Source organism: Egretta garzetta, unplaced genomic scaffold (genome assembly GCF_000687185.1).
Source record: "Egretta garzetta isolate BGI_Z169 unplaced genomic scaffold, ASM68718v1 scaffold271, whole genome shotgun sequence".
NCBI classification, from domain to species: Eukaryota; Metazoa; Chordata; class Aves; order Pelecaniformes; family Ardeidae; genus Egretta; species Egretta garzetta.
In genome coordinates, this window is record NW_009258669.1 from 5,684,767 (window position 1) to 5,709,836 (window position 25,070).

The 25,070-nt window shown below is 41.6% G+C and overlaps 1 protein-coding gene across 1 annotated transcript in view; it reads right to left on the reverse strand.

Annotated features, from left to right (window-relative positions):
- EPB41L4A (erythrocyte membrane protein band 4.1 like 4A) overlaps window positions 1-25,070 on the reverse strand; it is an 89,301-nt gene that overhangs the window by 9,246 nt on the left and 54,985 nt on the right. The window contains exons 13-18 of the mRNA XM_009648646.1: window positions 23,275-23,356; window positions 18,923-19,006; window positions 16,281-16,394; window positions 14,361-14,408; window positions 10,205-10,282; window positions 3,208-3,327 (exon numbers count right to left, since the gene is read on the reverse strand). Of these exons, the coding sequence (XP_009646941.1) occupies window positions 3,208-3,327; window positions 10,205-10,282; window positions 14,361-14,408; window positions 16,281-16,394; window positions 18,923-19,006; window positions 23,275-23,356 (526 nt within the window). The remainder of the gene's footprint in view (window positions 1-3,207; window positions 3,328-10,204; window positions 10,283-14,360; window positions 14,409-16,280; window positions 16,395-18,922; window positions 19,007-23,274; window positions 23,357-25,070) is intronic.

Sequence of the window (25,070 nt, forward strand, 5' to 3'; positions counted from 1 at the left end):
GGGTTGGCAGTATGGCATGCCCTGGCGGGGGGGGCGGGGGGGAAGGAAAAGGGCCAAACACAATGATTCCACAGAGCAAACTGCTTTTATGAATTCCCATCTTGACATTATTTATCCTCCATATGTTTAAGAAGTGTTACCATGCTGGGATCACCTCACAGCATTTATTCAAGTTAACTCCCCACAAAAGAATATGACACAGATAAAGTATCTTAGTGAAAGCATTTTCCTTCCAAAGGTCCATTCCTACCTCCTTTGAAGGCAAAATTAAGAAAAGCTTACAAAAATAAAGGTCTTGTTACAGTGAAATGCAGGTATTGCACATACTGCATAGGAAGTTCATGTTTGTGTAGTTCTTAACAGCCCACAACAAAGCAATCCTTCTATCAAATCTTTAAAGCCAGATCACAATACCTCTATCACTTAATTTTCATCTTTTTACTGTGAATTGTTTTAGAACTCACAGTTTTGATGTATGTATGTTTGACATGTATACTCAGATTGTCCTATTGCAGTATCTGAATCAATGGCTTCTGGACAATTTGTACGCTAATCAAATTCTCTAATGCACAAGAAACCTAATGGGAATTCCCAGTAAGTGATGAGTCTCCAGGGAGGGGTGTTGTTTATTTTTATTTCATTTTCACAAATTGAACAGCTCTACACACTAATAAGATCTACATTATTTTTTGTGTCTGCATCTGCACCCTTATTAATATTTCAGTTTGAGTCACAAATGGTAAATTTAAATAGCCATGGAATTTTAATGGCCATTCTTCTTAATTAAAAAAAGCCCTTTGGCTACACAGATGTTTTACATGAACTCTTGAAAATAAACCCTGTAGAACTAGAATTGGGAGCTCTCTCTGCTTGCTGATTCCTTTAGGAGAAAGAAAGGTCAAATTCTTGTCAAATATTTTTATTCTTGAGACCAAGGAGACACCACACCACCACCACCAATGATTAGTATTACTCATTATCAAACCAATGAAATGCACTGTGCCAGGCGCAGTAACAAATATTCCAGCCGTTACTTCACACTTCCAAAGGCAACCTCTAGTTTAGCTGATTGCAATAAGGAACTTAATATGAAAGACTTACTTACTCACTTACTACGAAAATGAAGGTTTTGTATCAACTGTGCAAATTGAAATGACCATATAGCCAAATTTAAAAAAAAAAACAACCACCACCATACCCTACATGCTAGGGAATCACATTTCCCTTCCTTTCTCAGTCATGAGAGCAAACACCAGAGACAAACTAAATTAAATAAATGCTCTTGTAACTTACTGCAGATTAACAGTTAAATGCCATTTACTAAGCTCTTTTAAAGCACTTTGAAAGGAATTCCCATTTTCCTTTTTTTAGTTCCTATTTGCATATATTAAGGATCTCTTCCATACTTGGAAGATTTGGGTTTATTTCATTGTTCTGGTTTTGTTTTTTAAACTGAAGAGTGAGACAAAAAGGAGGGATATTTTAATCGCTAACACAATAAGGAAAAGAAATGAGACGCCATCCAAACTCTTAATGATTTCCTCATTTCTTTGCCTCCTCTAGGACCTTTCCTTTTTAAGTGAGATGCTACACATTCACATTTTTGCTAATAGTAGTTTAAATAAAATATAACTCAGAAGGTCACTGGGCTGGAAAATAAAAGCCATTTCATAAGTTAGGTTAGCCACAAGAGGGAGCCCGCGCTGTCCAAGCAATGAAATTTACCTGGCCTATGGGAAAAAAGAAAAGTTGGCTATAAATTTAATCTAAACATTATTAACTGAGTACATTTCCTAGTTTACAGCGCTTTCTGTATATAGTAAAAAAATGTAAATCAAACTTAATCAGCTATATTTGTGGATTCCATACAAGTGAGCTTTAATATTCCTGATTTTTAGTAATATATCATTGTATAATTACACCTAATAACATCTGACTTTTGTGCAGCTGAAAGTGAACAAGTCTGTACAAAGCCAGTTAAAGTAGAAATTCCAACATTTGGAATTTTAATGGCAAATTCTATTTCTCATAGAAGAATGAAAACTGTACACTATGCAACTGGAGAGAGAAATGAGTTCTAGCAACATGGGCAACTCAAAACAGAACTGAAGTGGATTTTAATACTGGAAACTTCACTACAGATTATGGTTTTAGTTGGCATGAATGAAGCAATCATTTCAGGCACTATGCAGTTTCTCTTGGTAAGTCTTAACAGGAAAGGCAAATTTAAGCAAAGGCATTAACAGGAAGTGTCTGTGCAAGTGCGTTACAGAGGTCACACATTACACCATCAGCATCAGGGCCGGACAACCCATCCATTTTAGCCAGGCCGTGAGGGTGGGGACACTGCTTCAAAGACTGCTCTCTTCTTGGTTTCTCTCCCAGTGCCTCCCAGCTCCTCTCCCGCCACTTTTCAACACCCCTGGTCCGGCCCTGACAGCAGGCTGATGCTGGTGCTGATGCTGGTGCTGCTTTGGATGGTTGCTTGGATGGCAGATTAGGCTGGACACAATTGAATGCAAACCAGTGTGTCTACATCCCAAAAACATGCCATTAAAAGAAAAACATAAATTAAAAGAAATCAGCATTTTCGTTGGCTTCAGAAAATTAGGTTTAGAAGCTGACAGCTTCACCACATCAATATCAGCTGTCAGCACTGTCAGGAACGGCACTGCCTGGCAGCACGGCTCCATCGTGGAAATCCTGACATCAGGATGCAATAAATCACTGCTGCTTGCCAATGGTAATTTGACATGGAGACATCAGTAGCTGGTCTCATCTGGAACAACACCGCAGACATTATATGAATAAACAAGTGTGCATGCATTTAATAAAATGCCTGCACCTATCACAAAAAATCTGAATGTTTTCACAGACATGCTGTCCGGAAGAGGGGAATCACTGTCCTCGTTACAGAACTAATGTTCAGTGAGCCACAAAACCATCCAGGACTCCAAGGTGATAGTCAGAGCTCCTGACAAGCCCCATTACAAAGCCCTTCCTGTGTTATTTGTACCCTGAAATTCAAGTCCCTGTATGAAAGGAGTTTGACCACAGAGACAAATCTACTAATGTGAGAATGTGTCATGTGAAAGTCTCTCTTCCTCAGCAGCTGAGAACCATCACCACACCGAAAATACTCCTCCTGCTTTTTAACATGCTAGAGCAGACTTAATTTTCTCACCAAAGAGGGCAAGGGTTACATACGATCGAGATCTGTGCCTGGATCGACGGTAGTTTGGATCCGCCTGGTTTTTCTCCTTTTGTCGCCGTAGTACAGCTTCCCACTGAGGAGCTGAGTCAACCATGTCATTCTCTTGCCGTAATCTGCAAAAGAAGTACCAGGAGTTTTAGTCTGAGGTCCCTGACACAGGAATGCTCAGAGAAGCAATGGGTTGGTTTTTTCCCCACAAAAATCCAGCTCCTGCAATGCAATAGTTCAACTTTTTATCTTGCTAAATTTTAAGTAATGTTCCCGAACTACATTTAAATGTAAGAATCTGCATCAAAGAAAACTCACTGATTTGGTATTTAGAAACAGCGTAAGCCAAAAATGAGATGAACCTTTAAAAACAGGATTACAACTTGAATCCAGTTTGTCTTCCCAGCTCAAGCCAGACATCTAGAAGTATTTTACTTCTTTACTTTACTTTAAGTATTCAAGCCCACCTCATCTACAGCACATGATGATACAAGGCTCCACTACTACAACTTTTCCATATACTTTATTGTAGCACACACCTTCCTAGTATCCGTGGAAAATCCCCCAGGGATGCCCTTGGTGAGTTCCTTCACCCTGACCAGCAACAAAGCCCAGGATGCATGCAGATCTCCCTGGCTGCCCCAGACCCATAAGATCCCGCCACTGTCACCCCTTCTGCACCATCCCCTGTGGCTTCAGCCCCTGCCTCTGCTCGTGTGCTTCTAAATGACATGATATGCCTTTTACTAATTCTTCTGTTTGGTTTGGTTTTTTTAAAAAAATCCGTGAGTCCATTATTGGCATGGCATACAGATTAAACCAAATGTCAAAATCCTAAAAATTCACCATGTTTGTTAGCAGGCTGAAGTAACCCTATGATGACACAATGAGCCAGGGCAACTGGGGTGCCAGTGTTTGGCTATTCAAAGGTCTACAGATGCTTCACAGTTCTGGGGTTGCAGATACAAGTCAGTGTGATGAGATGCTAAGGTGGAACATATTGATATGCTTGGTCACAGAAGTGAGTTTAAAATTCAGCAGGGATTTAGAAAGAACCCTGGCAAATATCACTCCAGGAGTGGGTTCTGACAGGACAGTATGACTGGCGTACTGAAGAAACCAGAGGAGCTTATCAAGAAATAGGAAGAGTGACAGGTAAAACAAACACACAAGCCAACAGAGATAAAGGGATTACACTGGAGACGTGACTGATAGGAAATGCAAAGCATGCTGTTGTTGTTGTTGCTCTTCACTACAGACGTACTTTTCTCCTTGAGTTTTGAATTGTATCAGGCTAAACTGGCTATGCAGGCTGCTCCTTTTCCTTTAATAGGATCTTCTCTCACATGCATAATGAATTTTGAGCTGGATCCCCAACTACTGTAAAGGGCCACAACTCTACCAAATGGCACTGAGCATCTGGAGAAGACCACAACATTAGGGTCTGATTTCTAAGCAAGTCTTTTTAAACCTGTAATCAGGTGACAGGGATTAACATAAACTTCTATCTAAGGATTTTGTGGAAGAACTCACACAGCAACAAGTAATGAATTGTGATTTTCATCCCAAGTAATCCACTTTGTGGAGACAGCAATCATCCCACATGGTAGAAACATTATCAACTGCCTCGTGCATATGGCAGTCCCTTGCACAAAAAGAAGACACGTGGCTGCCAGACCAGCACTGCTGCCATGGGTGGTGGGTCTGCCCACTTGCCAGTACCTCGCCCCGTATCTCCCAAACAACAACTTCTAACAGGTCACGTAGACAGCTGTGCATTCAGATGCTTGCCATAAAATAACCGAGAGCTACTCATTCTTCTCAGGAAACCCACACAACACAACAGAGCAGGAGATCTGTACTCTGGCACCAAGCACATGAGATCCCGCACCTCCATGTTTGAAGCCACACTTCCACGCTGACCACGAATGGCCTCCCACTAAGGAAGTAAACACATCCATTTCTGCTCCAGTCCATTCTACTAATCTAGCAGATTAGCATCTACTGCTGTATGGCATGCACAGCCCTTAGCAATGCATTCATTTATCTCCAAGTACTTCAGATTTCTGCTCTGTTTCCTTTCTTCTAGTTGTTGTAACATACAACACTGTTCATGATTGTTATTTATCTCTGCAATCTGAGCAAAATACCAAAAATCTAAATATATAAAGTAGCACAGCAGCTATTAAAACATGGAGTATCAGCACAAAGTATGGTGTACCACAGCAGAACTTTACTAGATAGAGATAGGAAGCAATAAAATGTTCATTTTGCAGCTGCAAAGAAAGTACTGTGCTCACATTTATCAATGTAAAGGATGACCAAGGTAACAATCTCTACAATGATCAATGAAATCATAACAATTTGGGGGCAAGGTCCCCAAAGTCCACTGCAACTCTCCTTTCATTCTTTTCAGTTTTTGCTGCTACAAAGGAACAAGTTGATTTATGTCCTATAAAAAAAGAATTCTTGTTAGTGGCATGTGAAACAAATCCAGCTGAGCTAATAGCTATCACAGTGACAAATTAGGCATTGTTTACAGGAAGACTTCATGGTAAAATGGAAAGTTGTAAGACTATCACCACTTATCTGCTGACTCAGAGATTTTTTTTCCCTATTTCAGGTGATATGATAGCAAGCTACATTTATGCAATGATAAATTCTCTTAAGACAAGCAACTCTGAATACTTTATTCTTGAAATCCCATTCAAAATATTTGAGTGTAAACTTATCATTTAGGTGCAATGTACAACAGTGAGGGTACGTGAAGGTCAAAGGCGGCCTTGGCTTTGGTGACCATGAGATGGTAGAATTCAGGAGCCTGAGAGGAGAGAGGAGGGCAAAAAGCAAGATCACAAGCCTGGGCTTCAGGAGAGCAAGCTCTGGCCTCTTCAAAGATCTGCTTGGAAAAGTCCAATGGGATAAGGCCCTGGAAGGACAAGGGGCCCAAGGAAGCTGGTTAATACTCAAGGATCACCTCCTCCAAACTCAAGAGAAGCCCGTCCCAGCAAGTAGGAAGTCAGGCAAAAACGTCAGGAGGCCTGCATGGATGAACAAGGACCTCCTGGAAGAATTCAAACACAGAAAGGAAGCATTTGTAAGGTGGAAACAGGGGCAGGTAACGTGGGAGAAATATAGAGACATTACCCAAGCATGCAGGGATGAGGTTAAGGAAGCCAAAGCTCACATGGAATTGAATCTGGCCAGGGATGTCAAAGGCAACAAGAAGGGCTTCTGTAAGAAGACAGGTGACAAAAGGAAGGGTAGGGCCTGCTGCTGAATGAGGCAGGGGACCTGGTGATGCAGGACATGGAAAAGGCTGAGGTACTGAATGCCTTCTTCACCACAGTCTCTAATAGCAAGACTGGCTTTCAGGAATCCCAGAACCCAGACACCAGGGGGAAAGGCTGGAGCGAGGAAGACATAACCTTGGTGAAAGAGGATCAGGTCAAGAAAGACTTAAGCAAATTGGGCATCAGTAAGTCCAGGAGCCCATGGGTGCAGAGGGAGCTGGCTGAGGTCATTGATCTTGCAATGATCCTGGCAATTGGCAGAAGTGCCCAAAGACTAGAGGAAAGCAAATGTCACTCGTCTTCAAGAAGGGCAAGACAGAGCACCCAGGGAACTACAGGCTGGTCAATCTCACCTCAATCTCCAGAACGGTGATGGAGCAACTAATCCTAGAAACCACTTCCAGGCACATGAAGGGCAAGAGAGTAACCAGGAGTAGTCAGCACAGATTCACCAAGGGGAAGTCATGCTTTACCAAGTTGAGAAACTTCTACAATGAAATGACTGGCTTGGTAGATGAGGGGATATCAGTGGATATTGTCTACCTGGACTTCAGAAAGGCTTTCAATGCTGTCTCATCCTCATAGAGAAGATGGTGAAGTATGGGCTGGATGAGCAGACAGTGAGGTGCATTGAAAACTGGCTGAACAGCCAGACCCAGAGGGAGGTGATCAGAGGCGTAAAGTTTAATTGGAGGCCAGTAACTAGTGGTGTACCCCAGGGGTCAATACTGGGTCCAATACTGTTTAACATCTTCATTAATGATCTGGATGATGGGGCACAGTGCACCCTCAGTGAGTTTGCTGATGACACCATCACCATCATGACACTCCTCATGGGAAGAGGGTGTGATACACCAGAAGGTTGTGCTGCCATCCATAGAGGCAGGAGAAATGGGGTGACAGGAACCTCATACAGTTCAACAAGGAGAAGTGCAAAGTCCTGCACCTGGGGAGGAAAGACCCCAGACATCAGGGCATGCCAGGAGCCACCCAGATGAAAAGCAGCTTTGCAGAAAAGGACCTGGGCAATCCCCATGGACACCAAGTTGAACATGAGCCAGCAACATGTGCTTGCAGCAAAGAAGCTGAATGGTAAACTGGGTTGCATTAGGCAAATTATTGCCAGCAGGTCGAGGGAGGTGATCCTTCCCCTCTACTCAGCACTGGTGAGGCCAAACCTGTAGTGCTGTGTCCAGTGCTGGGCTCCTCAGTACAAGACAGACATGGACACACCGGAGACAGTCCCACAAAGGGCCACAAAGATGATAAAGGGACTAGACCATCTCTCCTAGGAGGAAAGGCTGAGAGAGCTGGGACTGTTCAGCCTGGAGAAGAGAAGGCTCAGGGGGATCTCACCAATGTGCATAAATACCTGCAGGGAGGGTTGCAGAGAGGGCGGAGCCAGGCTCTTCCCAGTGGTGCCCAGTGCCAGGACCAGAGGCAATGGGCACAGACTGAAACACAGGAGGTTCCCTCTGAGCATCAGGCAACACTTTTTCACTGTGAGGGTGACCAAGTGCTAGCACAGGTTGCCCAGCAAGGTGATGGAGTCTCCATCCTTGGAGATACTCAAAAGCCATCTGGGAGTGCTCTTGGGCAGCTGGCTCTAGGTGGCCCTGCTTGAGCAGGCGGTTGGACCAGATGGCCTCCAGAGGACCATGCCAACCTCAACCATTCAGTCATTCCGTAACCTTCTCACAGAAGTTCTCATCTGCATTTCTGTTTTTTTTCTAATTTGTTTTCCTGTGATAAATAGTTCAGTGATCTATTCTCATGTGAACAATAAATTCTAATCTTCTGTGATCAGAAGCAGATTCTTTTGGGTAATGTGAGTATTCAGTCATTTTATTCCAATATAACAATACAACTTTGTGTCTGCTTGTGCCAGGGACTTGATTATCGTACTAGAAAATAAATTAGTATTAATCTATGCAACAGGTAAAACTTGAGTAACAGCAGTTGCAAGCCTCATTATATTGTCCCATTTAACCCTGGTAGGGCTGGCTCACCTCTGCTAACAGAAAAGCTATTCAGCTAACAATATGCAGGAATTCATCATGACTGGTGGTTTCCCTGCACCTGATGGCAAGGAAAAAGCTTCAGATCTCCAGCTCATTTAGTACTTGTTTCCTTTAACACTGATCATGACTTTTCATCCGGTCTGATTTCAAGTGACCACCTAACAGTAAGAGGTGCTGCAACATAACATTTTTGATGTATCCTACATTCCCCAAAATGTGAAAAACATAAAAAAATCCACATAAATTGATTTTTTTTCTTTTTAATGTTAAGCACTTTTCCATGAGGTGAGGAAAGGTTGGTAAAGGCCCTTTTATTCTTCAGAAAAGTATAAGCAGTACTTAATCCTTCTTACAATTCAATCTTTATATTGCAAGAAGCTCTTAAAAACATTCTTGTGGTCAGTCTCTAATTTCCTTCACTTGCTTGTAGAGCTCCCTGAACAAGAAGTTTCACAGGAGAAAAAAACCTGGCAAGAGTGTTCTATGAGAAAGGGATACAAAATACCGTTTACCTGCTGATCACTGAATCTATACTCAGCATTTCATTCAAACTGCAGAGCTCACCTGGAAAACAAATCTTCCGTGCACACTAGGTTATTGTTAGCCGAGTGTCTCACAAGTCTGTGCTCTGATTTAAATAAACTCCACAGAAATCTCATGGCTCAGCTATGCTTGTACTAGCCCATCTGAAAGTCACAATGATTCTTTAGCATCTCTTTAACTACTGCAAGTCATGCTTAAATACTGTTATACTGCATACTTCTGCAGCACTATCTATCATATAATTATTTCTAAGAGCTTCCAAACATCTGAAAATCATTTATCACTCACAGTACTGCATGTGAGACAACAAGAAACTATGTCAGCTTGTGCAGACAGCTTCTTAGAAAATTTGCCTTAAACAATTCCTCTTTTGTCCAGTGACAGTTCTTTTATGCTCCGGTTATGCAATGTGAAGAAATTATGTATGTTTTTTAAAAATACATTTTCATAAATAACTCTCAAATGCTGTTATTGCAAGTGCAACATAAAAGTTGTGGGTTTAAAGGAAATTTTTTGCTACAGTAAACCAGTTGTTATGCTAAGTTTTTCATATCAGCAACAAGAAGAAAAATAGAACATAAAAACCAAAACTTGCTAGCATCACTCGATATTAACTACTGTTGTCCTATTAAAAGCTGACACAGTACACATTTTGCATCTATGTCCACACTTTACATTTTGGAAAATAAGAATATTTTTACAATTAAATGCATGCATTTAAAAACAACGCTGAGTTTCAGATCCATCAAAATACTTTGACTCTTCTCCTCAAAAGCTTGTTTTCTGCTAAAATTCTGCACTTGAAATTTTTGAGGAATTAAAGTATATGCCGTGAATATCTTGTCATCAACACTATCCATTTTATTCGCATTGATATTGCAAGTCTTTTGTAAATGTACCTATATTCGATTTTGCCATTCATTAATGAGCTCTTCTCAAGCAACAGGAGCATATGCATTCATTGCATACACCTATAGTATTTTGGCAATTATCTCTCTTATTCAAAAAAGGACCTTAAGCTACCTCAGGAGGACTGTATGCATATAAAACGTGTTAGATTCCTTCTTACTAGGTTTATCTCAGAGAATTCCATCTCCATTTGTTTGTGTTTCATGTCTCTATGTCTAAAATATTATAAAGGTCACCTGTTTCTCTTCTTCCGATGCTCTCTGTTGGAATTTTCTGATTCACTGCCGCTGCTGGTGTTACAACGAGAACGTGATCTAGAGAGGAGAAAAGCAACATCTCAAGGTGAACTTATCCACTAGCATCTGGAGTACTGAAGTTATAAACAAGGAATGAACAACACTGCAAAGGCATTACTAGGAAAATCAGAATTAAAAGACTCTACAGGGCTTGTCTACACCCAGAAGTCATATTACCTTTTTCTCATTAATTGATTGGGAATAACTGCTTCAAAGGCAGTGCACCCAGAGCACAGTGTCAGGTGAGTGCCACTTTCCTTTTGAATCATTGCACTGCATTTTTGTTTGTTTGTTTTATTTTATTTTATTTCTCAGCTTTCTTTGTGTATATGCCACGGTGAAATGCTTCTTTGAAGTGTGAAGTGTGTTCTCTTCTAATTGTATGCATTCTGGCTCTTCTTGCACATTGTGGGACACCCACCAACACACTAATGCTGGTTTTGCTGGCAGAACAAAGTACTCACGAGATCTGTCCTTTTTATTCACCTCAACTTCCATCTGGTTCTAGCAAGTTCCTCCCATTTTTCAAGTGTCACACAGCATGGAAGAAACATCACTAGCACCGTGATTCTGCTGATCTTTTAAGTACAGAAAGGCCAAAGTGCGCACATTGGGAGGTGTGTGTATCAGCACAGCTTTGGGATGACCTGATGCACACCTACAAAGGTGAGGAAAAAGAAATAAAGCAGCTACTTCTGTATCACCTCTGACTGCAAAGCTGCAAATGGTAAGGTGACATTTATGGCTCTGACTACTTACTACTATTTATTACTGGTGGAAAAGGCTGATGCTGAACTTCAAGAAGAACATGGGCATATGCCTGCCTACAGGCAAACTCCTCTCAGTAGAGAGAAGTGCTTGACCCCTACTATTCAAAACCCTTAAATCCTTGATTGCCACCAATCAACATTTTGGAGCAGACAAACCTGTTGTCAGGGCTCTGGTCCTAGAAACCAGGGCTCTGTTACTGTACCGCTGGGCTGACACTCCCATCAAAACCTGGTCTGAACCATTCTTTAAGTGTGGTGGTGGTCTCTGAACACATCCAAAGAAAGGCACATTTCTCTGCGGCACGGACGGCCCAGCTGATTAGTGGGGAAAGTTGACCAATATTAACAATGAGCTGGCCTAGAAGGATTTAGGATATCAGGAGTTAGAAACAGTGATGATTTTGCTGTGATGGAAAACAGAAATTTTCTTCTGACGTCTCTGGGCACGAAATAGGAGATATAAGGGGATGACCCCTATTGCTGTTGGCAGAGACACATACTTTCACAGTGCCTCACGGCTTTTCTTTTGCTCTTTGACAAGCCACTTTTGCAGGAGAACAGATTTGTTGAACTACACCTCGAACAAGCTGAGGAGTGAAGGCAGTTCATTAGGTGTAGGTAACCGGTAAGGGGAAGCATTTCATGGCAAGGTTGGAGGCTGCTGACAAGCAGCTGCTCACTGCACGTTCTAACAGTTCAGGGAGAAGAGCCCGAACAGGATGAGAGTAGATGAGAGAGACTTCCTAGGGAACAGAATAGCGGTAGCATGGGCCTCCCCCAGTGTCCTATCTGTTCAGGGACACATCGCACTACCCTCAGTCTCTGAAACTAGGACTCTCTTAGAGATGTTCTGACATAGATGAGTGTCTCGTGAATTTGCCCATAATACCAGTGAATTGTGGTTGGTTTTATCAAATTGCTGTGCCATTAAATGTCTCAGAGTCTGTGGATTCTGGTCTCCCCCCTCTCCCAAACCAGGAAATCATTAACTCAAATAGATCCCACTCAAACAGAAATGTTTTAGAATAACAGGACAACCAAAGCCTAGGAAAAACAGTTCAACCCAGCCTGTCTGTAGGCAATAGACTTGGAAAAGTGAACTTTCCCCAGAGGAGAAGCAGAAACCTCTCCCGATCCCTGAATTTCATGACTCCTAATTCAAAGCCATTGAGAAGCTCGGGATAGACAGTTTCCCAGGTAAAAATAAACATTTCTGGGTGAAGCTGAAAGTAGGGATAAGAAAGATGTATGTTTCTACAGAAAAATGTAACCCCAAAGAAGGAAGGAAGGTCAAAAGACGGTGTCAAAAAAATACTGGCTCAAAGACATTCAGAGAGTTCAGAGCAATAAATGCCCCAGAACTACAGAAGACCTTACACGCCCAGAAGTACACCATTTCCCCCACCTCCCCAAACATTATCAGATGCTTAATAAGTATTGCACTAATCTTGAATCTCAACATTACTAGGTCATCCAAGCAACACTGTTCTTTCACACTTCTAGGTCATTGGAGCAACCCTTTTCTTTTACATTTCTCAGCACTTCAAGTATTTTCTTACTCTGATTTATGCCATTTATTCCATGAGGTATGAAGGCAGCAAAAATCACATCATGGCAGAAGTGCAATGCAAAACATCCTATTTGCTCAAATTCAAGATAACCCTTTTTCTGGCTTTTCAGGAATGGAAATCTGATCCACCTTTTGAGTACAGCACATCAAGTTACCTTGTGTTCCCTGTCAGGAAAGCACTGGTGGGGAGACAGCAGGGCTGCTGAGCTGTCAGCTGAGTGGCAGCTGCTCATGCTGACTGACAGAATACTATCTTTCACTGAATATTAAACATCATCCTTTACTAATCTGAATTAAATACCCAAAAATGGAAGCAAAGGTGGTTTCCTAAGTCAGGTGAAAGAACACATGAGATCGTCCTGATCTCTGATAAGTGCAATGCACCCTTCATCCCTTTTTCACGTTTTTATGGTCATGCAATATATTTGGTATTTTGCAGGTGGTATATCTGTCTATATGGTCTGACTCAAGGAGCAAGAAAGAAGGCATAGTCAGTTTGGCAAAAGAGACAGAACAAACAGCCCAGGAAGGGGCTTGTGGGGGTGGAGTGGGTTATAGGATTTGGTATTTTGGAGAAAGAGTTGAGAGAGAAGGTTTATATTCTGCTGCAGTCCTTTTCTGATTAAAATGAGAGAAGACTAGTGAAATTGTGAGGAAGTGGAGAAGGTCTATTCCAACACACAACAGCAAACCTCTATATTTGTAATGTAATACAGCGGGCACAGCCTTTGCAAAGAGGTCTCTTCTGAGCACTGGGTTTTTCCACCTGAGATGCCTAACTAAATCCCCTCAGTTTTATGTGCTGGACATCCACCACGGGACTACCACTGGGAGCTTATAAATGATAACATCCTTCAGAAAAATAATTTGTTATATTAGGTGCAAAGTAGGTGAGGACTTTCCCTGACTTCCCGTGATTGTCCCCGAGATGTTTGTGTCTCTGCCAGAGCTCCTTTCCTGTGCTGTGGCAGTGAAATCGGGTCCTGGGAGTGCCTCCTCTCCTTTGCAAGCTTCAAGAGACTCTGACATTGAAATGCACTGTGCTGTCTCCTTTTCCCAGCAGCCAGGGAAGGAGCAGAGGAGCAAGGAGAAGCACAGCAGAGTCATGGCAGGTAGATGTGGCACTAGAGAACTCCAGATGCAAACATCTGTCAAAGGCTGAAGCTGTTGAAGGGCACACCTGAATTCACACCAGCCTTTTATTTGGAAATGTGAAAACTAGTCAAGACTGCACAGGAAAAAACAAGCTTAAGAAAAAATGCAGCAAAAAATGTGCAGGACAGTGGGAAGACCGCAAGAAGTTGCATATGCCTGTGCACCTACCTTCTGCAGGACAATTCATCTCAAATGATAGTACACTTACTTTCAATTAGACTAATTAGCAGTGCGCTGTGAGGCCGCAGAGCTCAAAACAAATCTACAGGTGCAAAATCCAAAAGCTAAAACTTCTGGAATTGACTTTCAAGTTGCAGACAAGCCTTTAGTAAATTTCCACAAACCGCTTCTAGCATGGTGTAGTAGCAATGTGCAAGGCAGCTTGTAGGAATCTGTGCTGTGATGAGGTTATTGCTACAGAGGGTTTTGGCAAAAGTAAGATAGGAAAGAAAAAATTAAATGGGCGGAACACAACAAGCCTTTATCTTCTTAAGCATTTAAGAAGATGAGGGAGAAGGAAGGAAGGGAGGGTATCCAGGAAAGCAAAATATGATCAGTACCTTTGCTATCATTTCACGGCTGCTACAGATTATACATTTACCTTCTCCTTTGCTTTAAGTCTGAATCTTCGCCACTGTTTTGATTTTTCCTGTGACATTAAGGAAGTTTTAACGAAATACCATCAGGTCACTTAACAGAAATACACATAAAATCCCATCTTTATGAAAAAAAAAAGTTACAAAGGGTTTTTTTCAGTATGATTTAAGGCAGAGAAAAAAGGGCATGTGCTTGTTTTAAACTTTTCAGGACACCTCTACAATAAGTTGCAAAGGCACAATCCCATTTAAGGTCTCACTGCACACCCCTAACTTGCAAGGTTAAACATGGTATGCTAGCCTTCAGAGTTTCCTACTGTTTCCAGCATAGCCAAGCCTGATGTTTTCCTCTTAATTCCAGTAAAGAGTGCATAAACAATATGGCTATTGTTATTAAACAGCTGAAAAAGGAAAGTGCATGAATAAAACCAAGATTCAGGAAAACATAATTAGGTTAGAATCTAACCTACTATTGTCAGTCTTCACAGCCTCACATGCAAGATAAGACTTTTAAAAACATTTTGTTGGTGTGGTGGCCCAAGAGAAAACTTGCTATTGGCCTGACCACCTGTCCACCAAGTAGATCAGCCAAATGCAAATCCCAGATGATAAACACTTTGCATCTCAAAAAATTTCCCACTGCACAGTGCACAAGCACTGTTCTTTCCTTGGTAGAAGACAGTTTTGCACTGCACATCTCCATCCCTTTGTTTTTACAGAGACCAGCAAGTCCTTCTGACAACAAAGCCAGCAACGGATCAGAAAAGCCATTCAGGAAACACATTGCTATTAGCATTTACAGGGGCTCTATCCAACAGGGTAAATCAACATAATTCTATTGACTTAAAGAGAGCGCTACCCTGATTTACTTTAACTCAGGCAAGAGGTCACTAAGCATACACCATGGCTGAGTTTCTTTGCTCCTGTTCTAGACAGCTAATGGCAGATGAAAGGTCTGGAGCAGCTCAGAAACCTGACAAATATAAAAGCTCCACATCTAACTACATTCCCTCACAGATATAGCTGCATCTTCAGAGATTCCTTTGCAAACCCTGGTTTTGAAAGCCAAACAGGTAATCACTTCAGAGATGTCAGAAGGAGATGTAACTCCGAAGTGCTGGCTCGTAAGGCAGTCCTAGAAGACTGCGGTGAGTATGGCACAGTAGCTACGCTTGTCTATGCCTCACAGCAGATCACAGCACCAGGGTACCTTCATGATGAAAACAGCTTCTCAGCAGGACAACTCATCCCAGGTAACATGCAGACTCTCAAAACTGTATCACTTCAGAACTGTCCCTGTAATTCGCATTTTGGACCTATTCCAGGACGCACAGCACAGAATCTGAATCCATTTAATTTTACTTCTCCAAGTCACTCAGTTCAGCACATACCCATTAAAAACACATTAAGTATCTCACAGTTGTATTTTTGCTGGCATCCTCTCTAATGTAAAGTAATTCACACACGGGACTCTTGAAGACAGCTTTATGGCTCATTCGTTTAATCTTTGTTGCACTTAAAGCAAAGCAATGTATTTAAAACAAAATACTGCTCTGTATTAGAAGAAAATTGACAAGCAACATCCATCAAACCTTTCCTTCACAAAGGAAAATAGATGCAGCAGCTGAAAGGATCTTGCATGTGCCAATAATGCAATTTCTCATATTTTTAACATAATTTTCCTAGCACCCAGAACAGCACACAAGCAAAAAAAAGTTTGACCAAAGCTTCCTTTCCAAAAGCAGATCTGGTATTCTTGCTTAGGTTTTTTTTTTTGTTTTTTTTTTTACTGACAACTGGCCCCTAGAGTATCCCTTTTTCCAGGAACCAGCTGTGCCTCCAAGAGCCTTTACTGAGCACAGAGCATGCAGGACCTCAAGCTTACTGCTGTGAGAAGCTGACAGTCATTAACCCCAGGCTCTTACCTCCTCCGGACTGGCTGCCCAGACTCATTCTCACTGCCACCTGATGGGTTCCGTCGCCGAGAATAAGGAAACTTCGGTGATTTATTGCGGTCACTGGGAGAATTATACAGCCCACTAGGGTTAAAAAGGAAGAGCAAACAGTTGGCTTTAAAGCTTCCAGGAGAGTTAGACTATGAACTGAGATTCAGCCTACAAAAATGAGAAAGCTCACACACACACATATACATATTCAGCTATACACGTATGTGTGTGCATGCCATGCAAATACAGATGGTACTGCTTTCCAGCAATAAGTATTTTACACTGAAATGTAAAATGTAAAAAAGACACCTCTTAGCATTTCCAAGCCAATAGCTCTAAGCTTACAAAACACAGAAACAAGTATATACATATTCTTTTAGCACAATAAAATTCCTGTGTTTTAGTACGAGTTATCTAACCCAGAACTAGGCATTCAAATGCACCTCTATTCCTTATGTTTTCCATGAATATAAGTATGAAAACAGTGTTCCTGTCACAACATACGTCTACATCACAGAACTAATGTTTGGGATGATGAAACAATTTTAGCTCCGGCTCTCTGCTGTTCATCCACACAACCCTCTGCCAATGGTCTGGAGGTGTTTCAAACTTCAGGTTATGTACTTAAGCCTGGGTGGGACCCAATGGGTTGGGTGTTACCAAATTAGAGGTAGACTATCAAATGCCTGTATAGATTATCCTGTGATAACTTCCTACAGAACTGTAAGAACCTGTTCCAACAGTGTATCAGAGCCTGCAATGGACTACATGTCACTCTAAGGCGATCTACTGATATTCCACGACTTTCTGGAGGAAGGATGCTAAACTCAACCACACATCTTTATCTAACATTACTTAGCCCTTTCCACAACAGCTATGTGGTAAATATGATATTCTCACCAAACTCCAGTTAAGGTATTTCTTTCTGCTTTCCTAAAACTCTCTGGCCTTCAAATTTGATATATTCTTCTTCACTTGCTTTTGCAGACTGCTGATTACAGCACTGCTCTGCATGGCTGAAAAGCTGCCACAGTTCATCTCAGTGAGAATTAGTATTAGAAGCTGTGAAAGCCTCTGTGCAGCATATAGCCTGCTTATGCATCTAAAACTGTGCAGTCCTTTAGAACAGACGGACTTGGAAAACTCAATCCTACCATGCTTTGGCTCCTGGGGGATCAAACTTCCTTCTCATCTGTGAGCAAGTTTAACACCGGAGACATAATGTGACAAGCTGACACCACTTCTTTAAAACTCACAAATAAACATCTATCATAGCAAGAGAACATTTACACGCTGCCTTGTCCTTACTCTGAAAACTCCCGATGCTTACAGAAGGAGCACACAGGGTAAATCATCACGGTGCCCCAAAAGACACAACATGTATAGATCTGAATCATCACACAAAAGCAGGACCCTACTGGATGACACTTAATGTCCCTCCTAGTTCAGCAACCTGTTTCCAACAGCGGCCATAAGCAACCACCTACAGCAAGCAAGACGTTTAATATGTATGACAGCTCCTGACTGCTCTCTCAGTCCCCCACTATTCCCAGTCCAGGGGACTCACTGAGCCAGCTGCTATATCTCTGTCTTCAGAAGCCCTTTGGGACTTCTCTTCTGTGACTCACGCAGCTCCTCCCAGGAATCCACTAACTTCCAGCAACCCTTTCAAAGGAGGACCACAGGTCTCCTACTCACGGCGAGTCACTACTCACTGTCTTTCTCAATGCTTTTAAACAACCTCCAACAGGTTCATCTGAAGATCCCAAGTTCTTACACTGGAAAAATACAATCCTGATCTCTTCACCCCTTCTCTGTAATACTCATGACTTTCTAGACCGCATCCCCTGAAATTATCTCTCTCCCAGACTGAAGAAAGACTCCTGCCTGGCCTACACTCCTTGTTCAGATTTCCTGCACAGCCATTCATGCTTTTAATTACCCTTGCTGCCGCTCTCAAAGGCTTTTCCTTTTCCTGAGATAAAGACATCAGAACTGCATTCACAATTCATGGAGCAAATATGTGATCCATAAATTTATGTAATGGCGTATTGCTGTTCTCTTGCTCTCCTAGTAATTGCTAATTGTTTTTCTGATGGCTACATATTTGATGTTTGCATGAAGTTATCCATCATAACTCCACAGCACCTCATTTTACTCAGCAATCTAGGGTTATTTTTTCCCCCCCCGTGCCTCTCTTTACACATACTGACTCAATATCATCCACCATCCAGTGACTTGTCATTCACACTTTAAGGGTCTTTCTGCCACTCTTCACAGACAACTTCCACTCTCACTATCCTAAACAATTCTGTCCCATCACCAAACCTTATCACTCCTTTTCCACGTCTTTGACAAATATACTCAATAGCAGAGGTCTATGAACAGATCTCTGTGGAAAAACACTGGTGACTCTCATCCACTGACCACTTCCTCCTACACCTACTTTACTAATTTTTAACTGATTATTTGTCCATGACAGGACCTATCTTCCTTTATGCAATACAGATTTATTGTGACCCTGTTAATATATTAATATATTATATCACTATCCTTCAACCTACTGCCATGACATGATATTTACCATTGCACAATGCCTAGGATATCATGCCTCGCCTTACCTCTGTGGGCCATTTTCCTCCCACGGTGCGCTTGTTTTACTTCTTTGGGTTTCTGGACTGTTTTCATTTTTCGTCTTTTTAAAGCTAAATAAAAGTACAGATATATATATGTGTGTATTTTAAACCCACAGTGTACAGATCACACATTCTCTCCCCCTAACCTCTTAAAATTTAATCTTAAAGGCATACAGTCATGAGAGAGACCCACCCTGGCATATAGCTATTTGCCTGCTATGTGAAAGAGGCCAAAAAGCTGCTATGTTGAAGAATCTCTCCTAGAAAGAGAGACTGGAAGGAAAAAAAAGCAGATTTGAAAATCAGCTCTACAAGCTCATAACTATGGCTGCACTGAGTCAGAAAAAAAGTCAATCCTGCCTCACAATAAACAAGAATCAGATGCTTAGGCAAGAAGTCTAACAACAGGGCAAATATACAATACGCTGTTAGTCTTCCACACTATGCAGTTAATAGATTATTGAACTTTATCTGCTTTTTATTCTACATAGTTCTTGATGGAACTTTCTTCCATGGGTTTGATTAAACACCTCTTGAACATTTTTTAATTTTTGGCATAAATAGTGCCTGGTAGTGGCGTGCTCCAGTATATAACTATGGCACAAACAATTACTTAATTTTATTTCAAAACTTCTACCTGGTTCAAAACATCCATCCTGTGCTCCTTACTAGGTCTGTGCTTATAGAAAGAAAAAAAGCCCTATGAATGATGGTTCCCTAATCACAAACACCACCCCATAATATTTTTTATACATTTTAAACAACTGTCTCTCTTCCAGGTGAAAGAATCACAGACTATTTAATATCTCCCAGTATAGGAATCACCACATACCTCTGGTTATCCTTATCATACTTCTCTATCGTTTTTCCAGGTCTGCAGTACCCTTTTTAAGATGGGAGCAACAAAGGCAGGGGTGATAACTATTTAAAACATGACAGACCACAGGTTCATAGAATAGCGTACTCTTCTCACTTCTTCCCCAGTAAGTCCTTATGTTTTCTTTTTGCTAGACACCGAGCATAGATCTGACAATGTGAAAGAGCTGCCTTTACTGAGTGCTGCAAGGTAAAGTACCAGGACAGTAAAGATAGCCACCTGGCTTAAGAGGTGTATCAGCATTTGTAATTAGTCTCCCACTGCACCTACGGGAGGCAGGGGTAAAACAGCAGGATGCTCCGATTCTTTCTATTCCTACCATTCTCACAGTGTCAGGTTTTACAGCTTCCAATCCATTAATACTCCTTCATAGCCTGCTCACTGCCACTCCAGGTCCTGTGAGGTGGCTTCCAGCCAGAGCATGCTTTTGCACCCACCTTCTTACCAACAGCTACTCATGCTTTTCCTGTATCACCATCTCTAGATGTGATGTTTCTACATGAACAAGCAGTTCACCTGATACATAACTAGATAGCCATACTGATTTCCACTAAGCTCTTCAAGAAGTATTACTGACAGTAACCTGCTACAAGCATTAATACCATGTATCTTTACAAAGTGCAACTTAAGCAGCAAAAATAAAGGCTTTACACATGCTTACAGAGAAGAGGACATAAACCAGAATTTTTTGCCCAGAGCAGGAGGTGACAGACTCGGCTTTATGAAGGAATCGTGGCTACTTAACTCACTAATCCAGTTTTAACCTCAGCCTTTGGTTACTACAGGTCATCGAGTTAATCATTTAATTCTCACATAGTGAATGAAATGCAAAGCTACAGTAAGTCAACAGGAAAATAAATTAAATTACACTTTATCAGGTAAATAGTTTTCTTAATACTGCACCCATTAATTATTGACTCACATGCGCATACAATCTATTCCCAGGCTCAAGAACATGCGCTTAGTACAGACTTAGCAAGTAACTCAGGTAAGTATGTTTCAGTCCTGTATTGCAAAAAGCAGTTGTTTTGCACAGCATAAACTAGGTAACAATACTTAGATTGAAGTTGGGCTTAAAAAATTTGAATAGTGTTCTCAAATCTGAGAGAGAGAGGGAGACAGAGAGAGAGAGAGAGAGAGAATTCTGTTGGGAGGTGAATTCACTGCATTAGATTCCCAAGTCATTATTCATTCAGAGCAGGCATGCACTTTACAGCTAGAGAGCTACAGCATGGCAGCTCTTCAGATACTGGTATTATCTCCAGGAATGCAGTTGCAAAAGGGAATGAGTTCATTCAAAGTATTTGAAAAGGTTAGGATCTGAATTTCACGTGAGATTACTGTCGGTGGTGGGCTTTATGATTTACCTTGAACTTACACCACTTATGCAGAAGTGACCGACTATTTATCTCAACAGTGAAATAAATGTTAAAATATGAAAACACAGCTTGTAAGAGGTGCTGAAAGATGCTTTGCAAGCATGACTGACAATTCACATGAGAATTACACAGGATGGAGTAAACTACCAAACTGTAAATGCTTCACGAAGTGTGTGTGCTACCTGTCATGGATACTAAGCCTGGCAGACCTGAAAAGTGTTTTACATATGCAGACAGAGACACTGAGGAAAAACAAATCAAGTTCTAAATAGAAAGCAATCAAGAAAAACAACATCCAACATTTTGTTGCTGGAAGTGACTAACACTATTCAAAACTGTGACTCAGTCAGAGTCTGCCTGTGAATTGCTTTTAAACTGCCAAGGTAAGAAACTAAACTCAGAAAGGTTGAAGTTGCCACATTGAGAGCCCCTTACTTTGGTTCTTGCTCTACAACCTGCCTATCCATGCAGATAGCCTTTTTAGCAGTTCATTGCTAAACATTTATACACAGCATGTGGAGCACAAGCTATAATAAAGGGCTCCTCTCCCTTCCCAGTATGATCATCTCTGGAATAAGGGTACCTCTTGCTTTGTACCTTTCTCTTTCCTAACAAATGACAGAATGACTGAATGTTTGGGATTGGAAGCCATCTGGTCCAACCGCCTGCTCAAGCAGGGCCACCTAGAGCCAGCTGCCCAAGAGCACTCCCAGATGGCTTTTGAGTATCTCCAAGGATGGAGACTCCATCACCTTGCTGGGCAACCTGTGCTAGCACTTGGTCACCCTCACAGTGAAAAAGTGTTGCCTGATGCTCAGAGGGAACCTCCTGTGTTTCAGTCTGTGCCCATTGCCTCTGGTCCTGGCACTGGGCACCACTGGGAAGAGCCTGGCTCCGCCCTCTCTGCAACCCTCCCTGCAGGTACTTATACATACCTTTGTATTGTTTTCTGCCCAATGGCCTAGCTTCCGCATGACCAAGTGGCAAAACCATGAACTTTCTTTTAATACACAATTAGTATTATTTTCTAAGGGCTAGAATATTTGATTCAATTTCCCTCAACAAATGAAGCAATTAAACTCAGCTCTTCTTTATCAGGGCAACTGTTCTAAATATCAGGCAATAGGAAACACTATCCACCAAGTACTTGCAGTAAACCTTTTAGACCCTTCTTCAGAGGTCAGTCCAGATACCTAGCATGCGAAGCCCACAGCTTCAATGGAGATATTAGGCCAGAGGTGCTTAACTCAAAAAAACCTGTCAGGGTTACTGGGCATGCAGAGACAGACATTCAAGCAACTAAGCAAAAAAGTTAGGTGCCGAGTTTTGACTCACTGTTTTCTCAGATCACTCTTTTTTGATTCAGGCACCCAAATTCCACCCAAAATTAAGGGTGGGGATTTAAATCCCTTGCTGAATCTGAGCCTAACCTCCTTCTCTCAAACACGCCCAATAACCAGAGATGCGCACTTCAGCACTGATAATTAAACACAGAAGACCATGCATGTCCAGAGGAGCCCTGGCAATTCACTGCTCCTAACAATGAGACACAAACACTCATGAATTTTGTTCTGGATTTACCAGTATAACGGGTGATGGACTGCAAGATTAAGAGCACTTCTGGAAGAGAGGCCATGCCCAGCTCTTCCCTGCCCACACACCCCAAGCAGAGCTTGCCCTGTGCAGAGGCAGAAGACCCATGCCCTGAGGGCCCTGCCAGCCAGCTGGTAGCTCCCAGGGTGGAGACATATAGGACTTCACAGGACTATCCTGACCAATGCCCCTGGGGTCATTATCCATGTTTTTTCACATTTAGAACTGAGATTGTTTGCCTTCCCACTAACTTGTCCCAATTCATGGGTTTTCAAACTCTGTGTCACCTGGTTCCAGGTTCCTCAGAAGATCAGGGTTTGTTAAAATGAATTACTGGGCAATGCTCTCTGACCTTTGTCAAAAGAAGATCAGATGGTCCTAAACTTAAGGGCAGGATAAACTGTTACTAATGATGACTAAATGTGTTCCTTTATCCAATGCAATATGCAGTCTCTTAAGAGCTGGAAGGGAACTGCTGGTCTACATACCTTTTCACAGGGGAAGGTGCAATAATTTTGGTAGTTCCTTCATTTTCCCCATTTGTTGTAATCTGGCTCATGTTCTTAGATCCTGTAAAAAAAAACACAAACAGAACAGTCCTGTAGCATACATGCCTGCATGCCTATTCAGCATGATCGCCTACTGAACACAGTGCAGCACAAGAGATAAAACGATTCACAAAACATTTGATGTATGCTGCACATATCTGATGCACACTCCACTTGCTAAGGGTGCATAAGGAACACACTTTTGTGTCTTATCCTTATTTCTAGTTATAACACATCACAAGAAAGTTTAACATGGGGGATGTTCATTACTCTTCCACATGAGACAGAGGACTTTGGAGCTTTTGCTCTCACAGGGGTACCAGGCCATTGCCACCAGAAGGGAATTACCTGCTCAGTCACCAATGAGAATAAAGGTGTGAGGAGAACACAAGGTATGAAAAAGTTTGGGAATCTCCAATGTAATAACTACAGCCTCTAAAACAATTGTTAGATTAGATGGTAAAGCAAGATGAATATGTTTAAGAAACCATTTCAAATTGATGTAGCAATACAGTGCAACACAACACTAATATATCTTTAGTTAAGACCAGGAAAATAATAACTGTAAATCAATGTATTAGAAAACTAGTAATGTAAATATAGAGAGACAATGAAGAGTAATGCACTGACAGAGACAGCTAAGGATGAGTTTCAATCAGTCAGAAACTTTTGGCCAATATTTGGAAGTTATCTGCCTATTTTCCAATTTTGTGCCCAATACTCTTTCCATTTTGAGCCCGCACTTTTCGCTCTGTTGGCACTTAAGTCCCCACCTGAGCCATGAGAAGGAACCTGAATAAGCAGGAGGAACACACATTTTCCCCTCTTTTTGAGCCCTCATATAACAAGCTTCAAAGAAACAGATTTGTGTATTCACAATTTAGGAGCACTGAGGGCCAAGGGAATCTGGGTATTTCATAGTGGGTTAACACCAAAGTGGCGTGATAAGGTTATGCTCTGCAGATGTATACAGCTCAGTATCATGAACAAAAAAAGAACTGTTCTGTTCAGCTTGGTATGCAGTAATATATTAATCATCAAGACAGATCTGTTCCTACTGGTGCTATAATTTCAGTTTCCATGCTGTGCTATTAATATTAATCTGTAATTTTTCTTCAGTTCACACATTCTCTTTCTATCTAACCAGCAATTTAAGTCATTTCTTACAAAAACTGTTACCACCTCCAGAAACAGATGTTAAGTAAAATGACAAAGCAACATGACTGATGATGTACATCAGCTCTGGACAGGATTCTGAGCATGTTCATTGAAGATAATGAAACAGATTGACTGAAGCCTGTAAGACTGCTAACATGAAACTACTATGTCCTGCGGGCACAAGCAACAGCATCCTAGGGTTGTTAACACAGTGGTACAAACTCAAAGCCTTTTTGTTCGGCTAAAACTAAAACGCAGTATCTTAAATTAAGCTGTGGCGAGATTTTGCATTGTAAGCTTTCCTCACAATCTCAGAGAAAAAAATTCTCCGCCATCTCCCTCAACTTTCCATACCACTCCTTTGACATACAAAGTCTCTGGACTTTCCCCTACTTCAACACAAATACTTGAGATATCCTAAGGCATCTTGTCTGGCCATCAATTGCCTCTCCTACAGGTTAAATCTGCTAGTCTTCTGCAGTGCCTTATACGCTGCAGAGGGTCTGAAGTGGCATTAGTTGCCTTTGCTTAAGCAACTCAGCCAAGCCCTTTAAGTGTTTGACGGCACGACTTTCAAT